This window comes from Panulirus ornatus, chromosome 5 (genome assembly GCF_036320965.1).
Source record: "Panulirus ornatus isolate Po-2019 chromosome 5, ASM3632096v1, whole genome shotgun sequence".
In the NCBI taxonomy this organism is placed as follows: domain Eukaryota; kingdom Metazoa; phylum Arthropoda; class Malacostraca; order Decapoda; family Palinuridae; genus Panulirus; species Panulirus ornatus.
The window spans coordinates 1729869-1742859 of NC_092228.1; the positions used below are offsets into that span (position 1 = coordinate 1729869).

General features: G+C 36.1%; 2 protein-coding genes across 2 annotated transcripts in view; both read left to right on the top strand.

The window, feature by feature from the left end:
* LOC139747103 (prolyl 4-hydroxylase subunit alpha-2-like) overlaps window positions 1-12037 on the top strand; it is a 70937-nt gene extending 58900 nt beyond the window's left edge. Inside the window, exons 6-12 of the mRNA XM_071658927.1 lie at window positions 179-361; window positions 3592-3765; window positions 3959-4027; window positions 5072-5260; window positions 5760-5825; window positions 6322-6487; window positions 6963-12037. Of these exons, the coding sequence (XP_071515028.1) occupies window positions 179-361; window positions 3592-3765; window positions 3959-4027; window positions 5072-5260; window positions 5760-5825; window positions 6322-6487; window positions 6963-7033 (918 nt within the window). The 3' untranslated portion in view covers window positions 7034-12037. The remainder of the gene's footprint in view (window positions 1-178; window positions 362-3591; window positions 3766-3958; window positions 4028-5071; window positions 5261-5759; window positions 5826-6321; window positions 6488-6962) is intronic.
* A 668-nt stretch (window positions 12038-12705) lies between these two features.
* The window catches only part of LOC139747109 (uncharacterized), a 180103-nt gene continuing 179817 nt past the window's right edge, over window positions 12706-12991 (top strand). Inside the window, exon 1 of the mRNA XM_071658941.1 lies at window positions 12706-12851. The gene's annotated coding sequence lies outside the window, so the exon portion shown is untranslated. The remainder of the gene's footprint in view (window positions 12852-12991) is intronic.

Below are 12991 nucleotides of genomic sequence, written 5' to 3' on the forward strand. Positions count from 1 at the left end.
GATTCATATCTACTTCCACCCCATAACTCTGATCCCTCCTATATCATTCATAGGCAAGATTTACCCTATTACCTGTGCAGTAAAATTTAGGGCAGTGGCACCTCTCCATAGTGAAATCCATTTCACTTTATCCTGTTAGATGGGTGTCAATCTTTTCCTTCTCTTATCTCCCTTGAAGCATGATGAAACCACAGTCCACCATGAAGTACCTCAGGAGAAGCCAGAGGAGGACTTTGGGGCCTCGCTGAAAGAGGACAAACAAAAGGAGAACGAGGACCCAAAATATCGCCCTGGGGTGGAGGTTTCACCCTTCCAGGACCCAGCCAACTTCCAGGCTTTGTGCCGAGGAGAACAACTCCTGGTGTGTATGGCTCTACCATTGCTTGTCTCTCATTTTATTTTACAGTTTGATCACTACACAGCATTTTTAACTAATTTTTTTTTTTATTGAGAATTCAAACAATTTATCTTTATATCTGTCTTTCCATTACTCCTTTAATCTCTCTCTTTCTATTTCTATATATATTTCTCCATGTTTTTATTCATCACTTTGCCCCAATTTGTTATGTACCTTGCATGTCTTTAACCCTCATGCATGTTCAGGCCCTAAGCCTTCAAAGCATAGTTCACTTTATCTTTCTACCTCCTCTTTGGTTTGCCCCTTTTCCTTATTCCTTCCACTTTAAACATGTCCTCTTTTATTGTCAACCTCTTCTCACTCATCTTTTCCATAAATCCAAGCCATTTCAGCACACCCTTTTCAGCTCTCCCATACATACTCCTCTTAGTACCACATCTCTCTTTTACCCTTTCATTTTGTATCTGATGAACCCTCCCAACACTGTTGTTCTCAAACATTTTGTTTACAAGACATCCACTCTCTTCTGTATTTTCTTTTATATATACAGCCCATGCCTTGCATTCATACACTGTCAGGACTACTTTACTGTCAAATATTCACATCTTTGCCCTTGAACGACAGTGACCTTTCTTTCCATACTTGTAAATACACCCTGGACCTTAGCTCCCTATTCACATTATAGCTCATTCTAGCTCCCTTGGTCCCATTGGCAGCCATGTCCTCTCCCAGGTACCTACAACATTCCACTTCCTCCAGGGTCTTTCTGCTCTAACTCACACTCCAACTTACCATTAAGGAGAAATCTGAATTCAATGAGTGGTATGATAATGATAACTTTCATACCAAGAGACAGAAAGTTGATGATGAATATGTTAAGTTTACTGCATGTATAAAAAGCAATATTGAATACTGTCCCATCATATAGATATGTCAGACAGATGGAAATACATAAGTTAGAATTCAGAAACACTTCACAAATAAGATTGAGGATTTGGGACATGTTAACTATTTTTTTTTTTTTTTTTTTTATACTTTATCGCTGTCTCCCGCGTTTGCGAGGTAGCGCAATGAAACAAACGAAAGAAATGGCCCAACCCCCCCCCCATACACATGTATATACATACGTCCACACACGCAAATATACATACCTACACAGCTTTCCATGGTTTACCCCAGACGCTTCACATGCCTTGATTCAATCCACTGACAGCACGTCAACCCCAGTATACCACATCGCTCCAATTCACTCTATTCCTTGCCCTCCTTTCACCCTCCTGCATGTTCAGGCCCCGATCACACAAAATCTTTTTCACTCCATCTTTCCACCTCCAATTTGGTCTCCCTCTTCTCCTTGCTGCCTCCACCTCCGACACATATATCCTCTTGGTCAATCTTTCCTCACTCATCCTCTCCATGTGCCCAAACCACTTCAAAACACCCTCTTCTGCTCTCTCAACCACGCTCTTTTTATTTCCACACATCTCTCTTACCCTTACGTTACTCACTCGATCAAACCACCTCACACCACACATTGTCCTCAAACATCTCATTTCCAGCACATCCATCCTCCTGCGCACAACTCTATCCATAGCCCACGCCTCGCAACCATACAACATTGTTGGAACCACTATTCCTTCAAACATACCCATTTTTGCTTTCCGAGATAATGTTCTCGACTTCCACACATTCTTCAAGGCCCCCAGAATTTTCGCCCCCTCCCCCACCCTATGATCCACTTCCGCTTCCATGGTTCCATCCGCTGCCAGATCCACTCCCAGATATCTAAAACACTTCACTTCCTCCAGTTTTTCTCCATTCAAACTCACCTCCCAATTGACTTGACCCTCAACCCTACTGTACCTAATAACCTTGCTCTTATTCACATTTACTCTTAACTTTCTTCTTCCACACACTTTACCAAACTCAGTCACCAGCTTCTACAGTTTCTCACATGAATCAGCCACCAGCGCTGTATCATCAGCGAACAACAACTGACTCACTTCTCAAGCTCTCTCATCCCCAACAGACTTCATACTTGCCCCTCTTTCCAAAACTCTTGCATTTACCTCCCTAACAACCCCATCCATAAACAAATTAAACAACCATGGAGACATCACACACCCCTGCCGCAAACCTACATACTATTTAGAGAGGTTAAAAGAACTTGAACTCTGCAACCTACAAAGGAGGGAGAGATACATGATAATCTGTGCATAGCAGCAAATTAAGGGCATTGCAATAAGTGTACTGAATTTGAAAGAATTTCATGAAGGGAGATATGAGAAAGATATTAAAAACAAACATATGAGAATCCAGAAAAGGGTTGAAGTTATACATCATAATACTTGAGGATGTAAGAAACAAAAATGGATCAACTACAGAAGTGTTTAAAGAAAACCATCTGTGGTTTAAGTCAATCCCAGATGAACATAAGACTGACAGTTATGGAATGTTGTTGGTGGAGAGAAACAGTAGTATTCATCAAACGAGATGTGTGCACTAACCCTGCCTTTTTTTGGCAAATTCTCATTATAGGTAGGTACACCGTTGTTCTTTCAAGAGTAAATGCTATACTTATCTCAATCCATTTTTATTTGCAGTCTGGAGAAAACAGAGACCCATCTGTTGACAAAATTGTTTTGTATTTTTGCATGATTACATTCCTTGCAACTTATGATTTGTAGTTTAATTTGGCACCATTAATCATGTGTTACAAATATGTAGAATTGCTTTTGTAGATTAATTTCATGTTCCCTGTTTTTACTTACTGTATATATGTTTCATAGATTTCTTCCATCCTTCAAGACTTGTAGTTGACCATTTTAAGAGAATGCATAGATCTCGTGACATTCTATTTTCCTTTAGATCAAGTTTTTCAGTCTCCAGGCATTTCCTTACTTGAATATCTAACTTTATTATTGATTAGTATGATGTTCAAGTGTCATTTAGTACTTACATAATCCTTCAATTGCTCTCAAATGGCTTATCTGTTATCTTAGAATATTGTACACGTTTGGCATTTTTTATTTCTCTTATTTTTGCTTTTGTTCAGTATTTGCTTCCACTGTAAACATACCTGCCTCTCATTCATTATTTGCATATTCTTACTATGTTCTTTATACACATGCTTTCATTCTTTGTTGAAATGTTTCCCTACAATTTTTCATAATAATATCCCTTTAATTTAACTCACATTTAATATTCAATTGATAAATTACTTTCTTCCTCAGAGCAATGCATACATGGCCACCTTGTCATGCTTCTATGACTGGAGAGGCAACGACTACTTAAGACTGATGCCCATCAAAGTGGAACGACACCATTGGGACCCAGAACTCCTCACCTTCCACCAAGTCCTTACTGACAATGAGATCAATCACTTAAAGCTTCTTGCTGGGCCCATGGTGAGGGAAGGAGGGTGTTTTGTAGGGGTCAGGTCAAACGCTGAGCCAACAAACTCAAGTTATTAGGACGATGGTGGTGGAAGCTCATGATTTATATGATGTCTTTTAATAATTCTTGAGTCAAGCATTCCAAATATTTTGTTAAGCAAAGTGATATCTTCCTGGTTGAATTTAATGATATATTTCCCTACAGTTATCAAGAGCAATGGTTCAAGGAGCCCAAGGCAAAGGAAATACTGTCAGTGATACACGCACCTCCAAGGTTAGACTATGATATTAATCCAAAGCACTGCTATATCCAGATAGTAAATATTAAGTGATTTATATTCTATTTAAGTGGTACATCCTTTTTTTCTTGGAATGACCAGTTAGCAGTTATTGGATATAGCTTTGTAATCCATTACAGAGAAGGTCATGGAAAGATGTAAGTATAGTAAGTGCCTCCCTTGAGATGTACAGATTTTGCATAAAGTTAACCTTTTTGATTAACAGAAATAAGATTCATCCCTGATTTAGTTTAAATATTGTGTAAATTGACATTGACTAGTAATGTTTCTCTGTATAAATCTGCTACAAGGGGTACACATTACAAGATATTGAAACCAGTCAGTTTTACAACTGAATGCAATTATGAGATAAGTAAATTATGAAGTGGTTGAATAATTGTCAGCAGGACAATAATGGTACTGTTTTGAGGGACAGTTTTTAGGATTAGTAAGAGTATAGCAATACTAGAGGTAATAAAGATTAATAATAGTTTAGCAGCACTAGAGGTAGTAGTCATAGTTTTGATAATAGTTACTTATAATGTAATTCATGATACAGGGAAAAAAGTATATTGTTCCTTTAGATTGTTAAATGAAGAGTACTGTATTACATATATATTTTGAGAAAGCAGTAGTGCCTTACAACCAATAGTTGACACCAAATTTGAATTACCTTACACCTAAATTATTGCACTCAATTTTTTTTTACAGTCTATGTATCTGTTTGGAAAATTCAGTCAAATCTGATAGTAATGTTATTGCCATTGTAATGTAAAGGAAAATGGAGATGTTTCTTATGGATTTTAAGTCCCATTTGATTTAAAGGACTGACATTGGTTCAGATATATATCAGAGACAGATATTTTAGTCTTCTGTTGATTAACTGTATTTCGTTACTGCTTTCTAGACCGACCTTAAATTCTGGATTTGCTTCAAGAAGATTTGGGACCTGATTATTGAAGTAGAAGAGTCATTGGGTTGAGTGAGATCCTCAACTGATGAAATTGATTTCCATTCTAATGACAGTATCTGGTGTGCAGGTTGGCTGGCTGGATGATATGTTACACCCATTGGTGTCCAAGCTTGGTGACCGTATCTCCCGCATCACTGGCTTGTCAACAGATATGACCAGAGAGGATGCCGAACTTCTCCAGGTTGCTAACTATGGTATTGGTGGCCATTACAACCCTCACCATGACTACCTCCTTGTCGACAAGACTGAGAAGCAGGTGAAGGAAAGAGATACCAGGTTTATTTTGCCCTTCGTCTTTCCTTGAATATGTTATTTTCTTAGTGATATTAATTTTTGAAGGATCCTTTAACTTTTTCTTCTTAGATAGATATCTCAACTTCCTCCATTGGACCTTATGAACAGTTGCATGTGCATAGGTTGCCTTTTCAGAATTGTAGATGTAATTGTATTTTGATTAAGAAATGATTATATGCTCATACCTGTATAAGGTTTTCCCGGTTTCTTCTTGGAAGTGGTAACACTGAGTAAGAAGTCACCTTTGGTGAGGCTGTCTCATTGTCTTGGACAGAAGGAGTGCAGTATCACCAAAGACCTTCCCATCCCATTGAACCCCATATTATCTTGCTCACACATGGAGTACAGCCTCAAACCTGTTGAAGCTCCATTGAAGAGGCTGTGAAGTTTTATAACTAAATAACTAGCTATGCAAATAAAAGGATTTAAGGGAATATTTTTTATCGTACTCTTGTTCACAGCTGTTGCAGAACATCCACCCCAGAGAACTGCTGATGGGTGACCGTATGGCAACCTTCATGTTCTATGTGAGTGTTTGTGTGGTACGATTGAATATGCTGTATAAGAATACATGCTGAATGTTATAAAGTCACCTCTGTGCAAGTATATTCAGAGTTTGCTACCTTTTGTATGTTCATTTAGAGATATTTTACATAATATTCACTAAAATGCTGATTTGCATCTTACCATAAACCTATTCTTTTTGTCTATACCTTGAATATGTTGTGTTTATGTCTTGATTACACTTGAACATGTGTTTGTAAGTGTGTATGGGTGTATATAGATAAGTATATTTTCATGATAAAGAGAATAAGATTTGAGACATAAATCCTCTAATATTACATAGTACAAAATTTCAATAATCTACAGACATATATAGACTGTCTTAATCATCCATTGAAATATAAGAGGACTATCCAAGTAGAAGGACCACTGGAAAAATTCTTAAAGAATACAACCAGTTGTTGCAAAACATGACGTTAGTGCAAGTCATGACCATTCTGTAAACATTTCCCTCCACAGCTGAGTGATGTCACACGTGGGGGAGCCACTGCCTTCCCTCGGCTGGGCACAGCCATCTGGCCTTCTAAGGGATCTGCAGCATTCTGGCACAACCTTAGACGTTCAGGGGAAGCTGATGTGAGCACACTCCATGGTGCTTGCCCTGTTGTACATGGCTCCAAGTGGGGTAAGTCATCTTCATAATTTTTTCAGCCTGTTTTCTTCTAGGGGAGATGGTAATGATTCATGTGTCTTCCTGTAGCTTATGTTGACTGTTAGTTTGTCCAATGTGTACCATATTTCACTCATCTCCTTATCTCCTTATTCCTCCTATATTTGGGTTTCTGCATTCTTAAGTGGAGATTAGTGTGAATTACAGTGAATTTTTGCTTTATCGTCATCAGGAAGTAGAGATGGAATAATGTACATGATTATGTAATGATAAACAGTGAATGTATTTTCATGATACACAAACATTCTGCCACAATCTTTGGAAAAGTTTTCATCTTATACATGTAACATCATTACCAACATCTACTCGTGTTATCATAATGATTATCTATGATGCAGTCACATCTGCTAACTTAAGATCTAATCAATAACTCCAATTAATCAAAACAAATGAGTCACTTCTAATTTCTCCCAATTTTGATTTTCCTCAGTGAGCAACAAGTGGATACGAGAGCGAGGCCAGTTCTTAAAGAGGAAGTGTGGCCTCTCCCCCAGGGAATAATTTACCTTCACATTGGACACCTAGCCAAATCATCCTGCTATACAGATTAGCATAGCATTAAATCAGATATCTAGCTATAGTACTTTGCCCATACATGGCTTCCATGCATAGTTAATGATGGTCCTTTCTTTTTCTTATTAGATTGAAACTGTCTCTGTGTGTCATCTAAATGATACTTTTGCATGTTCAAATTTTCTCACTCAAGTTATTTGTATTCATAACCATAGCAAAATGAAATATTTCATAAACTTCATTTCTTTCAAGTTATCATAGAGTTTTTAGACTTAATTTGTAAGGAATGCTAGGACACTCAGTGTCTGTTACACAAATATGCATGCAAAAATCTGGATGTAGGCAAAAATTTGTGCTAAAACAGGTACCTAATAGTCATGTTTGGCTATTTTCTGTGCCAATATACCTGAAAACATGGCAAGAAACCTTTGCTAAGATACCAAACCAGAATTTCCTGGACTTTTCAAATAGCCCTTTTTCATCTTTGTCTTCATCTTCTTTCTTTTTCTTCTTTATTCTGTCTATTTTTATGATTTCAAAAGTATTTCATTCAAAATGTTTCTTTACAGGTCTGCAGCGCACACAAAGAGGGTGTGCTTTCTTTTATTGCTTTGTCATAACCAGACAGCTGAAGGTGAAGTTTGAAATATTTTGTGCCTTTGACCTAGTGAGTGGATGGTCAGTCAGGGAAGGCTTTCATCTATTTATTTATTTTTTCTTCTTCCCTTTTGTGATGATTTATATTGTACGCAGATAAGTAAAAATAGGAACTGGTTATTTATTAATCATAAATGTAAGATGCTTTAGAGATGAAGTGCCACAGAGATGCATACAAGAAAATGGATGATACAGCAACAGAATTAACTTATGGTAATCAAAGAATTTTGTTTTTTACATAAAAGATGTTGGCATAATTTACATTCCAGCTACAGCACATGGTTGTCAGCATAATGAGAGTGGTAGTTGATATGCTGTAGGCAATTCTAAACCCTACCTCGACATGATCATATGCTTTGCATAGTAGCTTGCATGTGTATAGAGCTTTACTATGTAGTATGCAGAGTTGCTTTAGTAGCTTGTACATACTTTAAAAGACTCTGCCATCCAGTGGTATTATCACTGAGGTGGTGATTTTCAGTTAATAAAACAAAGCATACAAAAAATTCCTTTGACAATCAAAGTCATGCAGGGTGTTCTCTCTGTAGCTGCGTCATCCCTATTCTTGAGTGCATAGCTTTAGATATTTCCATCCCAACATCATCTTTCATTTATGAAATGTTTTGTGTGTTACTTGTTTATATTTAGAACTATAGCCAACAATTTTCTAAGATATACATGAGGCCTTATGCTCTACTTTCAAATGAGCTCACAAAAAAGCAATTCTGAATCCTAAAGTTCCTGATGACCATTAATCAGTGTTACCCAGGGTATGAATGCCCTGTTTCTAATTTCGTAAATTTCTCAAAAGTTAGTAACAATCAATGACTTATACAAGTGTCTTTCTGTTACGTTCTATTGAGTTGCTTAGGTGCCTTCTTCAGGAGCTTGCCGCTATGCTCTCAGCTCATCTGTTCATGTGGCCTTCTTTACTGTGCATGAATGATAATTGTTTTTTTTCTAATGATATGTGTGATAATTTATATGATTTATGTTGACTTCATATTGACAAGGTAACCAGAAAATTGTGAAAAGTTATCTATAAGTGACTAGCTGAAAAGTGTAACTAATAGGTTTATACAGTCTTAATTAAGTTATCAATACAAGTAATTTTTGTTCAGCATATCACTGTTCTTGCCTGAACTGCTTTCATTTGGAAGATATTGTATGTGAATTGGCTAGTCATTGTATTAGAGTCTGTTTGGCTTGCTGATTTTTTTGTTGGGATTATGATTAGCTATTTGCTTGTCCTAAGTGATATCTAACCTCAATCAGTTATAATACTTAAAGGCAATTTAGGATTTTGCCTAATTTTAAAAACAGGTTTTCGACCTTTTGATAAATACAACTATTATACATACTGAATGTAAGAAAAAGATATGTATTTTCTATATATAAACCAGAATATGTGAAATAATGGAAGGCTTGTGAGTTTAAGTTTTCTCTGAGTATCATTACATTAATATTGTTATGTTGTTCTTTATGTTAATAAGGAATCACTAGAAAAATGCTTAATTTGAGGTTACTGAATGTTTTTTTTGTATTTATAGAAAGTATATATTCACAGATGTCCCTCGTTTATACCAAGGGTGCAGTCCTAGAAAAGGCCAGTATAAGTGAATTTGGTACTGTATAAGGAAGAAAAGTTTCCATAGTAAAATGAGGGTTCTGTTCCCAGCCACTGCCAAAGTACCCCCTTCGATGAAAATCCTCTACTATGTTGAATTCTGATGTATTCATTAAAAGTAATCTGATAACAGAATATCATAAATGTAGTTAAATGAACAATATAAATGAGTAGGGGGTTGGAAATCCTGATGTCTTTATTACTTTCCAAAAGGAGGAAAAGAAGTTAAGTAAGGATTTCTTCCTCTAAGGTACAGTCATATGTTCTTGATGTTACCTAGCTTTCTCAGGAGACAGGGAACACATGAAATGGGACTATTAGTTATTCAATTGACCTTTTTTTTTTCCTCTCTTTTGAACTGATATTAAGTAAATATTTACTTATTTTCAAAAGCATGTTAGGCACAATAATGTATAGGTGTGAATTTTAGCTGGTACAAGTAAAATTTGGGTGGTAAGAAAGCACATGTGAATTCACCTCTTGGGAAGTTGGTATAAACGAGGGTTATGAGTAATATATTTTCTGATGCAGTCTAGGTTGTCTCAGTTAACAAACAAAATAGTAAAAGAATCATGATTTGGCAGTATCTTCAACAGTTATAGCTTTATCCAAATGTCCAAAAGCAAACTTTGAACCACAAAAGAAACGGTTATATTCTTCAGATATATTGTTGCTCTATCTATATATTGTTTATTCGGTGAAAGATATTGATTTTTAAGATACTGTGTTAGGTGTATGTTTTATCTCTATGCTGATGTTCAGAGACCGAATTGTGCGTTTAATGCTTGATGGATTTTTTTATTATTCTGATGAATGTAGTTTGATATAGTGATTTGGTCTCTTGTCAACCATTTGTACAGTTATAAAGCATTTAAAAGAGTTTTTGAAGTGTATGTTTAAATATTTGTTTTAAAAGATTCTTTTTTAATTCATAGAAGGTTTTTCAGATATGTACTTTTAAGTTTGAATAACCTTTTCTTTAATTTGGCTTGGTATTCTAGCTGCCGTGGTACCAACCCTACAAAAGTTAAAAGAAAAAATCTAATGTATCTTCTTGAGGGCTGTGATAAAGTAGTTGTAACTGGTCCGTCCATGATGGTGTGATATGTTTTGTAGGTCTCCATCTGGGGGTTAGAAGAACTATGTTGCAGCAATGTCAGCTTTTGCAAGGGCCATATAAGCATTGAGAGTGTGTATATTCTTAGAATTATCTTTAACGATTGAAGAAAACATTCAAATATTATCAGTGGGTGGTTATTGTTAGATGTTGACAGCCTTAATGACCCTGGTAGTCAATAAATGTAGAGCCCAAATAACAACTCAACCATCAAATCTCCTTGACTTTTTTGTGTTTTGATGTATGATAAAGATTCTGTCGTAATGGCATTAGTTTTTAACTTTCTCAGCTGTTGTCTTCAATTGAGGCAAGCATAGTACCCTCAGCATAGCATCATGCTTTCTTGGTACAAGTTGAATTCCATGTGTATTGTAGGCTCTTCTGGCTGGTCATGAATGGCAACTCAAACAAAGAATGTCACTGGAACTGGTTGGAGCTCTCAGCCCATTTGTGCCCAAGGTGGGCAGTTGGGCACCTTCTGTATGAACTTGCCACATCTCTGGTGCTTACTGTCATGTCCTTGCTACCTGTGCTTAGGATTGGCCAGTCTGATAAAGGCTTTTCCTAAACTAAGAATGCATAAATCTTAATTGATTACATATACTTTGGTTTTCAGTTTTTATGCATCTGATCTTGTACATAGGATTAGCCAGTTTGATAAACTATGTTATCATAACTAGAAATAGTTAAGTACTAATCATTTTTTATGAGAAAAATTATAGGAATGAAAAAAGGGCTTTTACCCTTGCAGACTAGAGAAGGCCAAATAAATCAGTTGAGCATCAGAAGGGTTGATGATATCCATTAAATCCAGCAGTACACCTACATACCTACATATACACATGTCTATCTATCTGTCTATATGCCTGATGCCTGTTCTCACCTAGAACTCCCTCAAAGGATGGCCAAGGCAATAAGAGCCTCCATAACTAGTAAACATCATTGCATTTTCTTAACCTTTAGTGGCTCATCTTCAACAGGGCACTGGCAGAGGCCAACTCCAGCGCAGTGTTTGCAGAGGCTCCTACCTAATGTTCCTATTGACTTTGTCTACTTTATGCTCCTACCTAATATTCCTACCTGCTACTGCTATCTAATGTTTATACCTTCATGTATCCAGCCTTATCACCGTACTTTTGTCATGGTGCCATTTCTGATATTTGCTTTTTGTTATATAAGTAATGGTCTCAGCACAGATATATTTATCTCTTATAGTTCGTACACTATAGGTATGTGAATTAATTTCCTGGAAATATTGTAATTATATTGAAATCTCTTAAGTTTTGTACCGAATTGAATTAGTGTGATGTGATTTATTAGTTATCATCCTTCAGGCCCATAAACTGCAAGAGTCATTATGGCCATCAACATCAAATTATAACCATCAATCTTATAAACTTCAAATGCTAAAGCTAATTACTTTTAATATGAATGTAGCTCCTGTGTGATGTGGTTCAGAACCATTCATATATATAATTCTAGATTTTTTCCTCAGTGTTACTGTACATAAGATATAAAAATGTGAATCAGTTTCATTCAAAAGACTGTATTGAGTAATGTGATATTAATGATTAATAAATATATTATATTACTTTTTAAGTCCTTTTCCAACAAAATGAATATTTTTGTCCATATCTCAAAATGTCACAACTTTTTTGACATGGAAACATGACATCTTCAAGATGTAAACCCTCAATTCGTTCTAGTCATTTTGTTGTACTATACAGAATATCAGAAAAGTGTAAAATTTCATTTTAGGGCACCATGAAACTCACACGATATGTGGTATACAATTTCATTCAAGGATAGTGAATTGGTTGGTGTTGGAAATAACTTGGAGGATACAAAGAAACAGTATGGGTAGCATCGTCAACAGATGACTGATCCATATGGAAAAAGATAAATTCTCATTTGGCTCTTTGTTCCTTCACTGCATCGCAATCGCAGGACACGCATGAGGTTACGAACTTACATAGTATTCTTTCCACCCACCCTCATATACAAGATTACATTTCACCTTTATTTATCAAGTTCTAACATTATATAATATACTCCCCTGTGACTGCCTTAGGTAGATCTATGGACACAGGAAAAGAAAAGGAATTACTTGCATATGTACAGTATCATTTTTTATTCGGATTTTTAATTCTCTAGATTAAAAAACATATCCTTCACCTTCTTTTTTACTCATTTAAACAATATTTTTTCAAAGCCACAACAATAAAATGATGAAGGTTTGTTATTCGCTAGAAACAGGCAGAAAAACATTTAGACAGGTGTGTGTGTGTTGCTTGCAAGCATGCGTTCACAAGTTCATTTCATATGTTGACCAGACGAACAACAAGGCATATTACACAACAGTTCAGCTTCTCTTGGATTCCCTCGTGACATATCTCCTTGTGAAAGTAAGTATATATATATTGGTGGTGTTTACTGGCATCTTAAGAATTGTATTCAGTGCGTGATTAAGAAGTTATATAAGGAAAATTGGTTGTGTACCAAATCATGACCGTATGCAAGTGTCATAAAATGTCAACACTGTTAT